General features: G+C 46.0%; 2 protein-coding genes across 2 annotated transcripts in view; both read right to left on the bottom strand.

Annotated features, from left to right (window-relative positions):
- Positions 1-8,301: 8,301 nt before the first annotated feature.
- Positions 8,302-9,982, bottom strand: kcne4 (potassium voltage-gated channel, Isk-related family, member 4). Its single transcript, XM_035385745.1, has 2 exons — positions 9,873-9,982; positions 8,302-9,484 (listed from the first exon to the last, which is right to left on the bottom strand). The coding sequence occupies exon 2, from the start codon at positions 9,459-9,461 to the stop codon at positions 8,919-8,921; it is 543 nt and encodes a 180-aa protein (XP_035241636.1). The 5' UTR covers positions 9,462-9,484; positions 9,873-9,982; the 3' UTR covers positions 8,302-8,918.
- A 5,877-nt stretch (positions 9,983-15,859) lies between these two features.
- Positions 15,860-20,477, bottom strand: part of acsl3a (acyl-CoA synthetase long chain family member 3a) — a 24,088-nt gene continuing 19,470 nt past the window's right edge. Inside the window, exons 11-15 of the mRNA XM_035385976.1 lie at positions 20,214-20,288; positions 19,573-19,764; positions 19,258-19,372; positions 16,776-16,933; positions 15,860-16,106 (exon numbers count right to left, since the gene is read on the bottom strand). Of these exons, the coding sequence (XP_035241867.1) occupies positions 15,949-16,106; positions 16,776-16,933; positions 19,258-19,372; positions 19,573-19,764; positions 20,214-20,288 (698 nt within the window). The 3' untranslated portion in view covers positions 15,860-15,948. The remainder of the gene's footprint in view (positions 16,107-16,775; positions 16,934-19,257; positions 19,373-19,572; positions 19,765-20,213; positions 20,289-20,477) is intronic.

The following is a 20,477-nucleotide window of genomic DNA, read 5'->3' on the forward strand; positions in this document are numbered from 1 at the left end:
TCTACTGCTCCAGTACCAGCCACCCAGACAGATACTTCATCCACTGCCGGCCTCCTCACCATCATCCCCTCTCAGCGCCGTTCTTTTGGCGACCGCGCCTTCTCAGTTGCCGCCCCCAAACTCTGGAATGCCCTCCCCCCTGACATCCGTACCTCACTCACTCAACTCCTTCAAATCACACCTTAAAACCCACCTCTTTTCCCTAGCTTTCCCTTGATCTTCCCCCCACCTTTTTCTCCCTTCTCTGAATTGTGTTTCAATGTATGTATGTATATATGTATGTACATATATATGTACATAGTACAAAGATGTACATGTATAAAGTTGTGTAAGTCGCTCTGGATAAGAGCGTCTGCTAAGTGCCTGTAATGTATGTATGTACCACTTATTGTAAAGCGTCTTTGAGTTCATGAAAAGCGCTATATAAAATAAATGTATTATTATTATTATATTATCTCGCGTATTTTGCTGCTTTTCCACGAAAACCTTTTTTTCATAATTGTCTTCAACGTTTTTAACGAAGATTATCATTCATGTGCCTTGATAAACCACATATGTACTATTTTTGCATGTTTCACTGAACGTTTCATTTTTACAGTCCCGAGTAGGAACGACCAGTTGGTATAGGCAAACTGTCACTCCAAAGTAGACTGGCCAATAGAGACGCATCACCTACGGCTCCGCGTCGATCATGCCACCAAAATTTCAACAAGCCAACAAAAAAAGTTATTTTTGTTTGCAGTGCGAATATTTTTGCTATCCATGAGTTCATATCCGCTATCAAAACGTTTAAAATACATTTTGCTTTCAATATTAAGTGTGAAAAGGTTTGCTTGTATAATAAAGACACAAATGTAACTCCATAGTTTCGCATATTATCAGACATGAACGAACGAATGCTCGAAGCAATTAAGTTCGCACCTGTGGAGTCTGTGGCGTCTTCCTGCTTTCATTAATCTGAATTCGGAGTTAGTACTCAAGGTCGGTAGTAATCGTTTGATCAAAGTGTGTTCGAAAATGTCATTTGTTGAAACTGGAATGATGTGGCAGTTATTTTCATATGGTTTTCAGAAGACGCTTGATTGTTGAGGTCAGTGAGGAGCCCATACACGCCGTGATACCATCGCGTAGCAGAGTATAATATAGTGTGTTCTTCCACGCCGAAGACTTGCACACGCTTTCCAACAAAGCCAAGCCAAACTGTCGTCCATGTGAACTCACAAGAACTTAAAGGATTTAACTATGTCAACGACCTCGTCGTGAATTTCGACAGGTGAGTGATATCTTGATTTTCACATTTGGTTGCGGATAGTGTTCGTCGTACCAGTGAAGAAATGTTTAAATCTCTGAAATATAGGACGTGGTGTTTGAGACCTTATCATTCGGCAGGCCTGTGCTCACTGTGTCATCCGAGCATGTTATGACGTGGCAGTTTGGGTGACTGCTGTTGCAGATCAAGTGGCATATCTGTTTCTGATTTTCTTTGTCACTTTGAGAGTTTTACCAGAGAGGAGGTTTTTAATCGGCCCACAGGCGTATTCAGTACTCCGAGTATCATAACAGATACTGAGAGGGGATAAAGAAGTACGATATAAATTTAATAACCTGAAGACAGATCAGACAGCAGGCCCTGGTGGAGTATACCCAAGAGTGCTCTGATGAGATCATCTACCAGGCAGGTATAGACAGTCTTGAGAAACAGGAGCAAAACCAGAAAACTTGAAGCAAGGTAATATAATACCAATATATAAGAGAGGGGACCGTACTGATCCAGGAAACTACAGGCCTGTCAGTTTAACTTGCATCACAGGTAATTAACTGAAATCTCTCATTAGAGACAAATTGGAATTATTTCTTGGAAAAAAAAAAAACCATCCCAGACATAAATTTAAAAAAGGACTAACAAGGTAAACTAAAAGAGATTCTTCAGGTTGAATTCTGTCAGTAGGGGGCATAAATAAGAATTATCCAAAGGTAAATTCTGCACAGATGTTAGAAAGTATTTTTTCACAGAGATTGTAGTCATTGTGCAGAATAGCTAGTCTGGTCAAGTTGCAGAGTCAGAAACTGGGGATTTTCAAGACCAGGCTTGATATAGTGCTGGATTATATCTAGTTTTTCCTGTAAATGGTGAGCACTAGGTACCGTGTGGTGGTAGGAAAATGGTGAGCATTATTGGGCTGAATGACCTGTTCTTGTCATTATGTTAGGTTAACATTTATGCCATCTGACATTTTAGCTACATTTTTTGACGAGCACATAACTGACAGCTGAAGACTGTTCTTGTGTCATTATATGAAGAATTTTAATGTGGTCTAATCTAAGAGTGAGCCAGTATTGATGTGTACAACCAGTCAGCTTATTTTGCCTAGGTAACAGGAGGAAACAAAAACCTGCATCTCAGGAATGGGGCACATTTTGATGGAAATGAGCTGCACTACTCAGTCATTAATGGGGTTACACTGAGCTGGTTTAGCTTGCCGAACAGGACGTACAGTTGGACCGTGTTGAATGTCAAACTGAAATCCAGGAATAGCATATGCTGTTATGTTTTTGGGCTCTCAAGGTGAGGACACACTCAGGTGTCCTCGGTACTGTTGCCATGTCTGTGGGCAAACTGGTACAGGGGTCAAGAGAACCCTTCACCTCCCTACTGATGATGATTCTTTCCAGAACTTTCAAAACAACTCATGTTAGTGCCTCTGGAAGGTAGTCATTGTTGACTTTGGGATGGGATTTTTGGTTCCGGGATGATTTGGGCTTTTTTCCCCACAGGAGAGGTAGAATGTAACTATGGAGTGACTTCTGATAAAAGTGGGCACAGGATTGGTGTCCATTCTACTGTGAAGCTTCTTAAGAGGAAAGCGGAGGCACCATCAGGCCCTGTAGCCTTGCTACAAAGCTGTGGCAGATTAACGTCTTCTGCTGATGTAATATCCAACCTGTCATTCTCACCAGCAGGGACCTTAGACAGAATATTTATACATCCTGCAGAAAAACCTGCTGATTCTGCAGTAAAATCTTAGGCTTGTTTGCTTTGTCTAACTTATTAGTGGCAAATAGTGGCTTATGACTAGAGTTCATACTTGTCATGGTTTCCATAGAGTCCCATTATGTATTTTTTGAATTCATAGTCATTGGGTGCTTTCCTCAATCATGTCTTATGCCATATCCTTGCTTCTCTCAGTTTGAGATCTGCTTGTGTTGCTCTTAATTCTGGTTTATACTTTAGCTTGAATGCTAGTTTCTTTCTCGTGGTGTATTATTTTACTTCTTGATGTATGATTTATTATTTGGGAAAGTCCTAACCGTTTCCTGGGGATCAGAGCCTCACAGAAGTTGACATAATCCGTGACAGCCTCTGTGATCGTTAGCGTCCGACTCGTCCTGCCGTGATGCGCTCCAGTACACAGACAGCAGCCCTTTAACGTGTCTGTGCTCTCTGCTCAGCAAAGGCACGCAGTCCTTATCTGTGGTTTGATTCTTTGCGGGCAGTCCAGTATGTGAGTTCGGTGGTGTTATGGTCTGAGTTAGCATGGTCACGCGCTTGTCTCATGTGCGGGCCTGTTTCCTGGTTACGCACCTGACCTACTGCTGGAAGCCTGGCAGAACGATTGATTGACGTCTCGTAAACCGATGACTGGCTTCAGTGGTGTGTTTGAGCTGCTGTAGTACAGTTTGAGCTGCTGTAGCACACAGTTTGAGCTGCTGTAGCACACAGTTTGAGCTGCTGTAGCACACAGTTTGAGCTGCTGTAGCACACAGTTTGAGTTGCTGTAGCACAGTTTGCGCTGCTGTAGCCCAGTTTGAGCTGCTGTAGCACAGTTTGAGCTGCTGTAGCACAGTTTGCGCTGCTGTAGCACAGTTTGAGCTGCTGTAGCACAGTTTCTGTGTGTGTGTTTGGGAAGGGTGTGTGTGTGTTTGGGGAGGGGGTGTGTTGGGGAGGGGGGGTGTGTTTGGGGGGAGAGAGAGTGTGTTTGGGGAGGGTGTCGGTGTATTGGGGGGGCGGGTGGTGTGTTTGGGGAGGGGTTGTGTGTATTGGGGGGGAGGGGGGTGGTGTGTTTGGGGAGGGTGTGTGTGTTGGGGAGGGGGGGTGTGTTTGGGGGGAGAGAGAGTGTTTGGGGAGGGTGTCGGTGTATTGGGGGGGCGGGTGGTGTGTTTGGGGAAGGGGTGTGTGTATTGGGGGGGAGGGGGGTGGTGTGTTTGGGGAGGGTGTGTGTGTTGGGGAGGGGGGGTGTGTTTGGGGGGAGAGAGAGTGTTTGGGGAGGGGGTGTGTGTATTGGGGGGGAGGGGGGTGGTGTGTTTGGGGAGGGTGTGTGTGTTGGGGAGGGGGGGTGGTTGTGTTGGGGAGGAGGTGTGTGTGTATTTGGCGGGCGGATGGTGTGTTTGGAGAGGGGGTGTGTGTATTGAGAGGGCGGGTGGTGTGTTTGGGGAGGGGAGGGGGTGTGTGTGTTGGCGAGGGGAGGGGTGTGTTTGGGGAGGGTGTGTGTGTGTTGGGGAGGGGGGGGTGTGTTGAGGGATGTCCCTGACTCCTGTCACTCTTTCAGATTCTGACAGAAACATTCAGCTCCTTTAGCTTCTGTAGCCATAGAAACACTCATTAGGAAATAAAGGATGAAATAAACGGGACTTCTAATGGCTGTTGCTTAGAAACGAACATTGTGTACCTCCTACAATGCACGGACAAATAAACTGTGTCCCTGAGTGTGTGTGTGCTTGAGTGTGCGTGTGTGTGTGCGAGTGTGTGTGTGTGTGTGCTTGAGTGCGTGTGTGTGTGTGTGTGTGAAAGTGTGTGAGTGTGTGTGCGAGTGAGTGCGTGTGTGTGTGTGCTTGAGTGCGTGTGTGTGTGTGTGTGAGTGCGTGTGTGTGTGTGCTTGAGTGCGTGTGTGTGTGTGCTTGAGTGCGTGTGTGTGTGTGCTTGAGTGCGTGCGTGTGTGTGCATGCGAGTGTGCGTGTGTGTGCATGCGAGTGTGCGTGTGTGTGTGTGCTTGAGTGCGTGTGTGTCTGTGTGCGCATGTGCGTATATCAGTGCTGATTGCTAATGAAATCTGTGGCTGTGTACGTGTGGAATGCTGCTTTCTGTGCTTGGTGCTTACTTTCTGGTGTCTTTATTTATGTCTGAAACTCCAGCTTCCCTGATAATTCACCTTGAGGCATATTATTATTGGAACAGCTCATTTGCGACAACAGAAAAGAGAAAAAAGCACAAAAACTCTTGAACTTCCTTCTGTATAATACACAAATTCCTCTCAAATTGTTGTACAAATAAATTATGCTGTACAGCTGTTTGGTACAGGAAAAATTATTCATAATGTATTAAGTATTACTGAGGTTTGAAGAAAAGGTTTAAGCACCTTACCATTGTCGAAGGAGGAAAGGGGGACAAATAAGAGATGTTTTGTGCTTTAATTTATTTAAAAAACTTTACTCAGCGCACAGCTTATAGCCTAAAACTGCAGAGTTAATAAAGCAGCACATGATCAACATATCCGGACAAACTAGAAACAAAGAAGGAAATTACAGGAAATAAGTCCTGGCTGCTCACAGTCCTTAAAATGGCCCTGTTAAATGCCGCTAATAAGCTCTGATGCTTTTGGGATGAGTGAAAAACGGGTCAGTTTGAGGAGACTTGAAAGCATACAGGTTCTCTGGGGCCACAGCTGGTTCACTGCAGGCTTTTCTTTAAAAAAATTAAAAAAAAGGCCACCTCCCAGCTAGCCTGGGATCAGACGGAGCGGCCATGTGTATATCCGCAGCGGTTCAGTGCTAGCTATCTGTGCTAACTCTGTGAAAATCTGCAGCGGTTCAGTGCTAGCTATCTGCGCTACCTCTGTGTATATTCCAGAACACGTCTCCTGTCTGTTCTGGCCCCACGATGGTGGAATGACCTCCCTGTGGAGGTCAGAACAGCTGAGACTGTGAACAATTTCAAACGACGACTGAAGACCCACCTCTTCAGGCTGCACCTCTCTCCATCCCTCCCTTCCCCCCTGTAAATGACTAAACTTAGGGTTGTAACTAGGCAGCTGTTTCATAGGTTACTTAGTTGATGCGCCTGTCTTAACGACTACTTGTATTTTTATTTATTTTTATTTTTCCATAGATTGCGTTGTTGCCGTTCTCGTTGTTAGTGTTAATCAGTTTAACCATCAGGGTCCAAGTTGAACTATGCGGTTGTTCCCTGTACTTGGACCGGTACTTCTCTCTAGGGGTTTCGTCATACTTGTTCCTGGTTATGGTTATACACTTTGTTGTACGTCGCTCTGGATAAGAGCGTCTGCCAAATGCCTGTAATGTAATGTAATGTATCCGCAGCGGTTCAGTGCTAGGTATCTGCGCTAACTCTGTGCATATCTGCAGCGGTTCAGTGCTAGCTGTCTGCGCTAGCTCTGTGTATATCTGCAACGGTTCAGTGCTAGCTGTCTGCGCTAGCTCTGTGCATATCTGCAGCGGTTCAGTGCAAGCTGTCTGCGCTAGCTCTGTGTATATCTGCAGCGGTTCAGTGCAAGCTGTCTTCGCTAGCTCTGTGTATTTCTCCATGAGTAGTCAGTGGCAGTAACGAAGTGGAGAAATGCGATGGCCAGATGATTTCCAAACCTGGAGGACAGTTCACTCAGCATTTTAACTCTTTGCAACATGCACTAGCAAACCTCAAACTATTGTTGAACGCTAACAAAACGAAGGACATGGCCTTCTCCTCTGGAGGCACAAAGGCCCAATCCTTTCCATTAGTACTCTAAACGGCATTTCCATTGAATTTGTCGACAGCTATAAATATTTAGGAATCTGGTTGGACAAAAAACTAAATTTTAAACATCACATTGAATGTCTAGCTATGAAGCTGAAATTCACACTCAGCTTCGTGCACAGGTTGAAGTCTTGCTTCTCGATGTCTTCAAGGAAAACTTTAGTTGCCGGGCTTTTTCTGCCACAGCTTGATTATGGTGATACTGTTTATAGATTTGCCTGTCCCTCTACTTTGGCTAAGCTCGACCCCCTCTGTTACGTCCCCTGCCTCTGCTTGCCTGGGTAGTGCAGGTGGAGGTAGTTGCTTAATTACCTAATTGCCTGATTGCCTCCACTTGCCTGTGGCCCAATATAAGCCCAGTAGTATGAGGCAGGGGAGTTTTTTCTATTGGGTCTTGTAGTTTGTGTGGAGATATTTGGTTCTGTGAATTTTGTGTTTTCGTTTGTGCCTTAGTTTGTAATTTAGATTAATAAATGTCTGGGTTTGTTTTTAGATCAGTTTCTGTCTGTTTTTGGTGCATCTGGACTTGCTTTGTTGCGGCCAGTCGAGCCGCAACAAAGCCTGTATCATTCAGCCTTGAGATACATTACAAATTCTAATTATAGGACCCATCTTGTACAACCTAGTTGACTGGCCATCCCTTGCAATGCGTAGGATGCAGCACTGGTATATTTTTATCTATAAAGCTATCCTTTGTAAACTGCCCAGGTACATAAACTTTATTCCTGCAAGGTAGTCACAACCTAAGATCTCAAAAGTGGTTGCACTGTATGGTACCTGCTGTCCGAACTGAGGCGGGCAAGATGAGCTTGCTCTATCAAGGCTCATGGGCCTGGAACGAGCTGCAGGCTAAACTCAAACTTGATTATCTCATCTCGTTACCAGATTTTAAAAGAGATAATTGATATTTTATCTGTGACCTGTTCTTGTTTTAAACCCTGAACTTATTTAACAGTTTTAGTTTATGTATTTTATCATGTTGGTTGTTTTATTCTGTGTGCTACTGTTGTCCTTGTTGTTGTTTTGTATGCTGTTACATACTGCTTTGGCCCTGTCATGGCTAGGTCTTACTTGTAAGAGAGGTTTTGATTTCAATGTGACTTCCTAGTCAAATAAAGGTTTATATTTATAATACTTTGAGATGGAGGACTCTGTCAGGGCCCAGACCGACTGAGCTGATTGGCTGGTGGTTAAACAGAGTGTGTGTAGTTCTTCTCTCAGTGTGGAGTGTTTCATTCCACGATTCCCTTAATTACAACCTCACCTGGCTGCATCAGAAAATTACAGTCAGTTAAAATCTCTTGGCTTTGTGGTCACACTCTAGCCAGAGCAGGTTTCTTTGTGAATCTTTGACAGTGAGTGCTGTCACAGAGCTGATCTACCCCACCATGACTAACTGAACGTGATGTAGCTATTTATGTGAGTGTCTGCAAGAATATATTCTACTTTAAAGCCCATTCTAATGTTAGAATATGGTATAGGACCTTTTTTTGGGAAACCTGTACGTTAGTATTAATAGATGTTTGGCTCCAGAGACGTGCAAGATAATAATGGGCATTTCTCTCACTTTAATCATACATGCAGTGAATCATAGAAAAAAAATATATACATATTGTTCAAAGTTCAGATGTTATACTTTTTAAATTATTTTTTTCAGCCGAAGTACGTACATTGGTGAGGCTCAAAGTGACGGGAGCAACGGGCTTCGGTTGGCAAAACTGGCACAAACCCGCCCTCTTCCGGACGAAAAGTGCACAAAGCGGACTGCTTGCCTGCGTTCAATGAAAACTTAAAACCGTTTTTGTAAACGAAAAACAAACTTTATTTCACTATGAAAAGTGACTAAGTTGTAGTTTAAATAATTGCATGAAATCACTGAAGAAATCAGGGAACAATATATACAAATGGTTTTGTAATATATACATTTGAAAACGGGATAAAATGTATAGTAAGAAGGCGATGAACATCTACGCAGCATTGCTCATTTTATTTGTTTAATCTCGAAAAAGCATATCAAGTTTCAAGTGGTTCCCAGGTGAATTTCAGTTCTGAAAATACACAGGCCAGAGTTCTTATGCCCTCCAATAAATAGTCCAAAATAAACCTTCATTTGGAGAGAGACGCAGTTTACGCGTACTTCCTCTCCCGCACTTTTTCCGGATTCCCTCTGTCACCAGCGTTCTTTGAGAACATCCGCGGAATCGTCGCAGTTGTCCGGACATCCCCTGAGTGCCTCCTCCGCAACCTCGGCAGTGCCGCTGTCCGACTCCTCCTCTATGGCGAAGTGCACGTCGGCGGAGGAGCAGAGGGAGCTCGCGCTGCTCTGCTCCACGGAACACAGGGCGCACGAGAGCGGCGCCGGAAGCTTGCCGTTGTACAGGGTCCCACCAAAAGGGAGCGACACTTGGACGGACCTGAGACCCGCGCTAATGGGAAGGGTCAGGCTGTGCTTCTTCTGCACGGCCCCCCACTCGCGCTTCTCCTCCTCATAGATTAAATGCGTGAACACGTTCGGCTTCTTCTCTCGCCTCTTGGACCGGATATAACCCAGCATGATCCCGCACAGAAACACCCCGTAAAAAGACATGACTATTAAAATGTACAGATACGCATTGCCATCGCCGCTGCCAGGTTGGGCGCCGGAGTCGCCACCCATCTGCAGATGGAGAGGGTTTGGCGATGTGTCGTTATTTGCGGTCTCCATCCTAGTCATCTGACGCGAGTCTCAATGGTTTCCTAAAAATAATACATTAATGGAATAAATTTGCCAATATTGAAACGGTCTCTGTGCTTTCCCGCGTGCAGCCGAACTTGCTGGGAAGGGGCTTTGACATTTAATCCTTAATTTACTTGTGCTCATAATATTGTCAACTCAAAGAAGATAAGTTCACGGGAGAGCGCACCCATTAATATTCTGTTCTATTTCGTACTACGGAGTTATGGGAATGTTTTAACATTAAATTTGTATCGCTCAATGCAAAATAAATATTAGTTAAAATAACACTATGAAGAAAAATTCTATCAAATGAGATATGGATGTTTCAATTGATACATTTATAAATATAGATTACTACTACTTCGGATAGTAAAGATAAAGAATGTATTATAGATAATTGCCACTTACCGATGGTTATTTCAGATCACAGCGCTGAACTGTAAAATATCAGGTATTGCCCGAGTTTGATTTCGAACTTTGGGTACGTGCAAGTTTCCCCACATCTGCGTAAACTGCCGGCTGTAAACTGCTTAAATAGGTCCGGAACTGCGGAGGGTGACGGACTGGGGGGCGGGGGGGGGGTTGGGTTTATTCTGGAAACTCGTGCTTCTGGCCAATTTCCAATCTAGGGAGAGGATGGCGCCTGTGAAATCTGTGACAGCTAACATCTCAAATAAAGGGTGTCCCCAGTGCGAGTTCATACCGGTTTCAGCCATCTTATTTTCTTTTTTTGTGAAGTTTTACAACAGTACGTCTGACCTCTATGATGAATATGGCAAAAGATCGATGTCCTGGGATTGAGGCCACGGGCTGCGCACGCGGCCGCCCAACTGTTCTCTGTGATTACAGCAAACGCATGTAAACTGCATAAAGAAACATTTTACAGACTATGTCCACCGACCTTTTTGCAGCTGCAAATCTGTTGCTCATATTTACTCAGAATTCAAGCACTGTACAGTGTTCTTTTGTAGGCTATCTCTGGAAAGAAAATAGTACTCTCCATAGCCAAAAGTTATATTATGACATTTTGAACCCTGAGCAGGGACAGAAATTCTTACATCAACCTAGAGGGTTGGATCTGCGAAGCCCATGTGTCCTCAGGCTGGCCTTCATGACACAGCTGTTATGAAATAAGGAATTTGTCCACATTTTATCAAACAAATACGTGATGGATTGCACTTACAGCACATGTTTATAGAACAGCTGTAAGAATAGAGTTATATTTAATAATCATGCTTTGATAACAATTCAGTGTTTCAGTCCAGTCACACTATTCTCAGAAAACTGTCTCTTCAGATTGGCAGATGTGTTCTCTGTAGCTTGTAAGAACGTTTGATGTGTGATGTGGGAATAACATTTAATTGCCTTAGAATGTAATCCTCAGAAAATCCATTCAGATCCATACAGTGTGTGAGTTCTCTTGTTTAGGGGACAGTAGCACGTAAGCACAGTGTGAGAGTTCTGTGTTTAGCAGACAGTAGCACATAAGCACAGTGTGAGAGCTCTGTGTTTAGCAGACAGTAGCACATAAGCACAGTGTGAGAGCTCTGTGTTTAGCAGACAGTAGCACATAAGCACAGTGTGAGAGTTCTGTGTTTAGCAGACAGTAGCACAAGCACAGTGTGAGAGTTCTGTGTTTAGCAGACAGTAGCACATAAGCACAGTGTGAGAGTTCTGTGTTTAGCAGACAGTAGCACAAGCACAGTGTGAGAGTTCTGTGTTTAGCAGACAGTAGCACATAAGCACAGTGTGAGAGTTCTGTGTTTAGCAGACAGTAGCACAAGCACAGTGTGAGAGTTCTGTGTTTAGCAGACAGTAGCACATAAGCACAGTGTGAGAGTTCTGTGTTTAGCAGACAGTAGCACATAAGCACAGTGTGAGAGCTCTGTGTTTAGCAGACAGTAGCACAAGCACAGTGTGAGAGTTCTGTGTTTAGCAGACAGTAGCACAAGCACAGTGTGAGATTTCTGTGTTTAGCAGACAGTAGCACATAAGCACAGTGTGAGAGTTCTGTGTTTAGCAGACAGTAGCACAAGCACAGTGTGAGAGTTCTGTGTTTAGCAGACAGTAGCACATAAGCACAGTGTGTGAGTTCTGTGTTTAGCAGACAGTCGCACATATGCACAGTGTGAGATTTCTGTGTTTAGCAGACAGTAGCACAAGCACAGTGTGAGAGTTCTGTGTTTAGCAGACAGTAGCACATAAGCACAGTGTGAGAGTTCTGTGTTTAGCAGACAGTAGCACAAGCACAGTGTGAGAGTTCTGTGTTTAGCAGACAGTAGCACATAAGCACAGTGTGAGATTTCTGTGTTTAGCAGACAGTAGCACATAAGCACAGTGTGAGAGTTCTGTGTTTAGCAGACAGTAGCACATAAGCACAGTGTGAGAGTTCTGTGTTTAGCAGACAGTCGCACATAAGCTATATCAGCGTCTCTCTCTCTACCAGATAGCTCACATGCATGAAAACTGTAGGTGAATCCAGGAAAGTGGCTTTCTTTTTAAGAACTTTTCCAAATGAAACACATGGTAATGAACCTTTTAGACCAAACAAACTTTTATTTACCTGCCATGAAATCATTTACAAGGTAAATTACCAAAAAATAGAAGTCTGACACACACACAGTAATCCATGGTACATGGAAATTTCCACGGTAATCATGGACTTCAGTCTGGTTGGTATAACAGCGATTATATAAATTAAAATAGATTTCATACATCTGGTATCTGTACTGCATCTTGATAGCTGTCCCCGAGAGTATAAGTGTGCAGAAGCAAAACCATTCTTACCCGAAGAGTACTGCTCCTATAATCTCATATATAGTTTCCTCCTATACCGTTTCCTATAGTATCTCCTACTATATAATCTCCTATAGCGTTTCCTCCTATACCGTGTCCTATAGCATCTCCTATAGCGTTTCATCCCATAGCATCTCCTATAGCATCTCCTCCTATATAATTTCCTATACCATCTCATAAAGCATCCCCTATAGCGCTTCCTCATATAGCATTTCCTACTATATATTACACCATAGCACCTCCTCCTATAGAATCTCTTCCTTCAGCACCTCCTCCTAAAGCATCCCCACCTATAGCATCTCCTGCTATACTGTCTCCTATAGCATCCCCACCTATAGAGCCTCCTCCTATAGCATTCCCTCCCATAGCTTTTCCTGCTATATGCGCATACACACACACACGCACACACTCACACACATGCAGAAACATGTACACTGCTCAAATCAAGCAAGTGCCGTAAAAGCAAATGATAGATTCTCTATAGTTCCTACAATATTGGAGTTCTACTGGAAGAGTATTGTAAGTTCTTTTTTATCCAAAGTGCTTTACAATTGATGCCTCTCATTCACCCATTCAACACACTCACAACACACCAACAGTGAAAGGCAAGGTACCAATCAGCTCGTTGGGAGCAATTAGGGGTTGGGTGTCTTGTTCTGGGTCACTTCGACACGCCCAGGGCGGGGGATCAAACTGGCAACCCTCCGACTGCCAGACAACCATTCTCTGTTGGAAAAGAATTGGAGTTCTATTGGAAGAGTATTGGGAGATCTACTGGAAGAGTATTGGAAGTTCTGTTGGAAGAGTACTGGAGTTCTACTGGAAGAGTATCAGAGTTATGTTGGAAGAATACTGGAGTTCTATTGGAAGAGTATCAGAGTTCTGTTGGAAGAGTACTGGAGTTCTATTGGAAGAGTATCAGAGTTCAATTGGAAGAGTATCAGAGTTCTGTTTGAAGAGTATAAGAGTTCTATTGGAAGAGTATCAGAGTTCTGTTGGAAGAGTATTGGAGTGCTATTGGAAGAGTATTGGAGTTCTGTTGGAAGAGTACTGGAGTTCTACTGGAAGAGTAACAGAGTTCTGTTGGAAGAGTATAAGAGTTTTATTGGAAGATTATCAGAGTTCTGTTGGAAGAGTATCAGAGTTCTATTGGAAGATTATCAGAGTTCTGTTGGAAGAGTATAAGAGTTCTATTGGAAGATTATCAGAGTTCTGTTGGAAGAGTATGAGTTCTATTGGAAGAGTATTGAAGTTCTGTTGGAAGTGCAACCATCTGACTGCCAGACAACTGCTCTTACCTCCTGAGCTATATTGGAGTTCTGTTGGAAGAGTATCAGAGTTCTGTTGGAAGAGTACTGGAGTGCTATTGGAAGACTATTGGAATTCTATTGGAAGAATATCAGAGTTCAATTGGAAGAGTATCGGAGTTCTGTTGGAAGAGTATCGGAGTTCTGTTGGAAGAGTATTGGAGTGCTATTGGAAGAGTATTGGAGTTCTGTTGGAAGAGTATAAGAGTTCTATTTGAAGAGTATTGGAATACTATTTCAAATGTATTTATTGTGTTAAGTCATCCAACATGTCCGAGTCCTTATCAAAATAAGAATAAGAAATTGCACACCTCTGCAAACACATGTCTGTATGCATGGATACTTGCACGTACATATACAGTACATAGAGTATTATCACAAAAGAAGAGTTGGAACAGTTCCGTATCCTGTGAGTATTATTTTTGTTGTATGTTAATTATCATTCATGCATTACAGGGGCAGCCTGTGCCTGGTCATTTTAGTGTTGGGAAGTTTGAGTATATTGCACATTCAAGTTTTTCCTTATTGGATCAGAAAAGGTACATGACATAATCAGCAACCGTAGCAATCACATCAGTAACCACAAGATAAGTATAATGCAGCACCCTACCATTGCACAATATTAGCTGCACGAACAGTGCCTTCAAATAGTCTCATTTTATCAGAAAGACAGACATCAGTACATGAGGTAACATTCATTCTTCTGTACCCTGTGCTTTTTAGAAGAGCAGCATGGCTAAAGCTAACAGTAAGCAGAGTAACTGTATTAAAAGCAGGTTATATAACTCTGTTTAATGGGAGCGGCCATTTCTACACGCATCTAATGATCTGAGAGAAAACCACTGCCACTGGGCTCCTGACTGGCAGCTCACAGAAACGACACTAAACGATAAACGATAATAAATAATAATCAGCCAATTTAAAACCTGGATCTAATGAGATGATAATAATCAGCCAATGAGAAACCTGGATTTAAATATGAGACAGAAACCCCCTGAAAATCTTGTGATTTGAGGTAAGTGTTGTAGAAATTCATAAAGCAGATTCAGGTCTTTTTGTTTTTCTGAAACTGCGTTTTTCATGCTCAGTTTAAAGCAGGCGTGTTAGTCCGTTTGTTTGATAAAACAGAGTCACACTTGTCTCGCAAATTTGTAAACAATTACCCCTGGAGACGACCCGTAGAACATGATGATAGATAGCAAACACCAGATAAGTAAAGGAAAAAAAACACACTGAGAAGAAAAAAATTAAATCACAAAGAATGATAATAAACTAAATGAAAAATAAAATATTTGCATTTGATCTCTCATGACTTCTTGATCTTCAGACACAAGATATTCATTGATTGGAACAACAGAAAAATCAGGGAAAAGTCCTCTCAGTTGAGTTTATAATAACCCCAGGGCTCGGGCAGGTCCACCTCACATCTCATACCTCAGCCAGACCCAAGGCTTCCCCTGAGGGACAGGGGGGCCGAGACTCGCCTGCCCCTCCCCCCGACTCACCTGACCCCCCAGGTAAGGGCCGGTTTGCTGCCTGGCCTTAGAGAAGACATCATAAAGATACAGACCTAAAGTATATAAATATTCAGCTGTCGGTGGCCATCGTGTGCCACATTCTGGCTCTTATTTTGTGGAGATTCAAGTGCTGCCCCGTTTAACAAGCTTATGGTAACGGGACGGGGCGGAGCGGGGTGAGTTTAATGAGCTTGTAGTAACGGGATGGGGTGAGTCTAATGAGCTTGTGGTGTTGGGGTGGGGTGAGTTTAATGAGCTTGTGGTGTTGGGGTGGGGTGAGTTTAATGAGCTTGTGGTGTTGGGGTGGGGTGTGTCTAATGAGCTTGTGGTGTTGGGGTGGGGTGAGTTTAATGAGCTTGTGGTGTTGGGGTGGGGTGAGTCTAATGAGCTTGTGGTGTTGGGGTGGGGTGTGTCTAATGAGCTTGTGGTGTTGGGGTGGGGTGAGTTTAATGAGCTTGTAGTAACGGGATGGGGTGAGTCTAATGAGCTTGTGGTGTTGGGGTGGGGTGAGTTTAATGAGCTTGTGGTGTTGGGGTGGGGTGAGTCTAATGAGCTTGTGGTGTTGGGGTGGGGTGTGTCTAATGAGCTTGTGGTGTTGGGGTGGGGTGAGTTTAATGAGCTTGTAGTAACGGGATGGGGTGAGTCTAATGAGCTTGTGGTGTTGGGGTGGGGTGAGTCTAATGAGCTTGTGGTGTTGGGGTGGGGTGAGTCTAATGAGCTTGTGGTGTTGGGGTGGGGTGAGTCTAATGAGCTTGTGGTGTTGGGGTGGGGTGAGTTTAATGAGCTTGTGGTGTTGGGGTGGGGTGAGTCTAATGAGCTTGTGGAGGCGGGGGCGGGAGGGGGCAGGAGGAGGGGCAGGTGTGCCTACTTCCCCCCGTACAGTCTCTCTATGTCCTGCAGGTAGTGGGTCTTCAGCTCCTTGCGTTTCAGTTTGAAGGCATCGGTCACCAGGCCGGTCTCCGGTGTCCAGGGCTCGGCACTCAAACGGATCTTCCGCGGGATCTCGAACCGCTCCAGCTTGGCTGCACAGACAGGAAATGCATCACAGGCATTACAGGAAGTGAATCGCTCTCTGGACAGGAAATGCATCTGGACAGCAGGTTTAGATGGTGTAACGTGCAGAATAGCGCTAAACATGTCTCATCAATGTGTTGACAGAAAGCCACATCTCACCACCAGACAAGCACAGCTCGATCTCAGAGAGGCACAGCTCACCACTCAAGCACAGCTGGGTCTCACACAGTTGGGTCTCACTCAAGCACAGCTGGGTCTCACACAGTTGGGTCTCACTCAAGCACAGCTGGGTCTCACACAGTTGGGTCTCACTCAAGCACAGCTGGGTCTCACACAGTTGGGTCTCACTCAAGCACAGCTGGGTCTCACGCAGTTGGGTCTCACTCAAGCACAGCTGGGTCTCACGCAGTTGGGTCTCACTCAAGCACAGCTGGGTCTCACGCAGTTGGGTCTCACTCAAGCACAGCTGGGTCTCACGCAGTTGGGTCTCACTCAAGCACAGCTGGGTCTCACGCAGTTGGGTCTCACTCAAGCACAGCTGGGTCTCACGCAGTTGGGTCTCACTCAAGCACAGCTGGGTCTCACACAGTTGGGTCTCACTCAAGCACAGCTGGATCTCACACAGCTGGGTCTCTGGTGTGCTCTGTGATGCGGGGTTGGGTCCTGAGCTCTCGTACCTGCGATGGCCGTCTCAGTGATGAGCTGCAGCACCTCTGCCTCCATCTCAGCGCTGCTACAGAGCTCCTCCCACGACCCTCTGACCCTCCTCTGCTCTGCCAGGGCCAGAAGCTGCTTCTGATTGGGCACCACGAAGCCAATCACGTATGACTGGTCACTGCAGAGAGCCAATTACATAGGACTGGTCACTGCAGAGAGCCAATCACACACGACTGGTCACTGCAGAGAGTCAATCACGTACGACTGGTCACTGTTCCAATCCATTTCCAGCGAGCTCCTTCCCTATCTGTCCTCCATTGTTAATTCCTCTCTCTCCTCTGGTCATGTTCCCTCTGATTTTAAGATGGCTCGTGTTACCCCACTTCTCAAAAAACCCACCTTAGACCCCTCCGATGTAACGAATTATCGACCCGTATCGCTTCTACCCTTTCTGTCCAAAACCCTTGAACGAGCAGTTCTTAAACAATTAACCTCTTTTCTCCATCAGAACAACCTGCTAGACCCTCACCAGTCTGGCTTCCGATCCGGGCACTCAACAGAGACTGCGCTCCTAGCTGTGACGGAGGCACTTGCCACTGCAAGAGCCTCACGCCTCTCCTCTGTCCTGATCCTTCTTGACCTGTCTGCAGCTTTTGACACGGTCAACCATAAAATACTCCTCTCCACCTTGGCTGGGATGGGAATTGCCGGGACTGCCCTGTCTTGGTTCGCTTCCTATCTTGCAGATAGGACCTACCAGGTCACCTGGAAGGGGTCTGCCTCTGCTTCTCATCCACTTGTTACGGGAGTGCCGCAGGGATCTGTACTGGGTCCTCTGCTGTTCTCCTTATACACCAGATCTCTTGGTTCAGTCATTAATTCACATGGCTTTTCCTATCATTGTTATGCAGATGACACACAACTCTTCTTTTCTTTCCCCCCCTCGGCCACACAGGTCAATGATAAGATCTCTTCCTGCCTGGCTGACATCTCCACCTGGATGGCCAGCCACCATCTGAAGCTCAACCTCAACAAAACTGAGCTGCTCTTCTTCCCGTGCAAGACCTCCTTGCTTCGTGAACTCTCAATCACGGTTGATGGCACCACAGTGACTGCCTCTCACTCTGCCAAGAGCTTGGGGGTGGTCCTGGATGACCAACTGGACCTCAAGGAGCACATCAAGGCAACATCACGGTTTTGCAGATTCCTCCTGTACAACATCAGGAGGATTCGACCATACCTGACGACGCACTCCACCCAGCTGCTCGTCCAGGCTACTGTGACCTCTCGCCTTGATTACTGCAACTCTCTCCTTGCAAACCTGCCAGCTTGTGCCATACAGCCACTACAGATCATTCAGAATGCCGCTGCCCGACTCATCTACAACCTCCCCAAATTCTCCCACGTCACTCCTCTGCTGCGATCACTTCACTGGCTACCGGTCGCTGCCAGGATCCGGTTCAAAGCCCTGACCCTTGCCTACACTGCTGCCAACAGGACAGCCCCCATCTACTTGCAGGACATGACTCAATTCTATGTGCCTGCTCGACCACTCCGCTCTGCGGCAGCAGGGCGCCTTGTAACCCCTCCCACCCGCCCAAAGGGATCACAGAGCTTCTCCACCCTAGCTCCCCAGTGGTGGAACGAACTCCCCGTCCCTCTCCGAACCTCCCCCTCACTATCCATCTTCCGCCGTGGCCTGAAGACTCATCTCTTCAGACTATACCTAGACTAACCACCACCACGCTGTATAATAGGAAAAAGGGTTTTTTTTTTTTGTCACTTGTTACATGTTGCCCCATCCATGCACTTCTTGGTAATTTGTATTTGTCCTAATACTGTAGCTTATTCTTCTGCCTAGTTGGCTTTGCAGATGTTAGACCAGAATAGTGTTCATTGTTCTCGGCTAGAAATAGCTGTACAAAATAAGTATTGTACCTTGTATTGTACTGAACCCGTGTTCAGCAGTTGTCTACGACCATGAAATGCACTTTTTGTACGTCGCTTTGGATAAAAGTGTCTGCCAAATGAATGTAATGTAATGTAGAGCCAGTCACACATGACTGGTTAATGCAGAGAGCCAATCACACGACTGGTCACTGCAGAGAGCCAATCACACACAACTGGTCACTGCAGAGAGCCAATCACGTACGACTGGTCATTGCAGAGAGCCAATCACCTACGACTGGTCATTGCAGAGAGCCAATCGCGCACGACTGGTCACTGCAAAGAGCCAATCACAACCGACTGGTCACTGCAGAAAGCTAATCACACACAACTGGTCACTGCAGAGAGCAGTACAACACAACCTTAAAAATACTCCGAATATAACTATACATCCTTATGCTTCATCGAGATGAATTGTAACTTTACTGGACTGGTCTGCAGGGAGAAGGGGGCGGGGGCTGGACCGGTCTGCAGGGGGGGGGGGGGCGGGAGGGGGAGGGGAGGGGGAGAGTGTTCAGAACGCACGCCCGTGCAGTTCAGAGCAGAGTGACGCACCTGTTGGCGTACGCACAGATGTTGTCCACCAGAGGGCAGTTCTTGAGCGCGGCCTCCACCTTCCCCAGGGACACATACTCCCCCGCCTGCAGCTTCACCAGGTCCTTCTTCCGATCTGTGGAGACGCACAGCATGCTGGGAGATGGGCCTCACGCACCAATACCAGGGCAGTGTCCATTACAACATGCCAAGCTAAGGGTGAGGATTTGGCCAGAAAGGGATTATGGGATAGGAGGTCCTCCTGGTTCGCTGGGCCTGGGGCTGGTGAATCAGGACAGGTGGTGAGGAAGTGCGAGTGCGAGGTCTGGTTCTCACCGATGATCTTTAAGCAGCCGTCCGGGAGCACCTCACCGATGTCCCCCGTGCAGAACCAACGCTGCCCGTTCCCGTCCACAAAGAAGTCCTGCTGGTTCCGGGCCGGGTCCTTATAGTAGCCCATGGAGACATTGGGTCCTCCAATCAGGATCTCCCCCCGAGGGTGCGGTCTGTCTGTGCTGAGATAGCCGCCTGTGGGGGGGGGGGATTACGAACGTGTGTATACGTGTGCATGTGTATTATCTCTTAAAATTAGCCACTGTAAAGGGAGAGATACATCTGTGTGATAAATTAGCAGGTAAGTAGGATTAATCCTGCCCTATGGCTGTGTGTGTGTGTTTGTGTGTGTATAAGAGAGAGTGTGTGTCTGTGTAGCAGGGACTTGACAGGAATTGCTAAATATTTACCCGGAGCACAGCTGCACTGTGTCAGGGCAGGATTACCAGGCTGAATGGAAGCAAATCCCTGCAGCAATATTCCAACATATAGTCTAAAGCCTTCCCAGAAGAGTGGAGGTTGTTATAGCAGCAAAGGGAGAGCCAGCTCCATATTAATGCCTGTAATTCTGGATGAGATGTTGGATGTCAGGTGTCCACATACTTTTGGCCACGGTGCGCAGAGGACAGCTGCGTGCCACTCACCCTCCTCCCAGTCCCTCAGGGCGATTTCGGAGCAGACCAGAGGAGCGCCCACACGCCCCGTGCTGTAGTCCCACACTGAAACACAAACCCAGAGCGTGTGACATCACTGCGTCACCATGGTAACCCAGCTCCGCTCGCAAGGCTTTGTGGTTGGGCTCCCAGGGGCAAAGCCGGGTCTGGGGCCAGTTCTGCCAAATGCAGTGGAAATGTACTGGAGCCGCCAGGACCAGAAGCCCCGCGAGGGACCCAACGCATCACGCCAAG

The sequence above is a fragment of the Anguilla anguilla genome, chromosome 12, assembly GCF_013347855.1.
Source record: "Anguilla anguilla isolate fAngAng1 chromosome 12, fAngAng1.pri, whole genome shotgun sequence".
Lineage (NCBI taxonomy): Eukaryota > Metazoa > Chordata > Actinopteri > Anguilliformes > Anguillidae > Anguilla > Anguilla anguilla.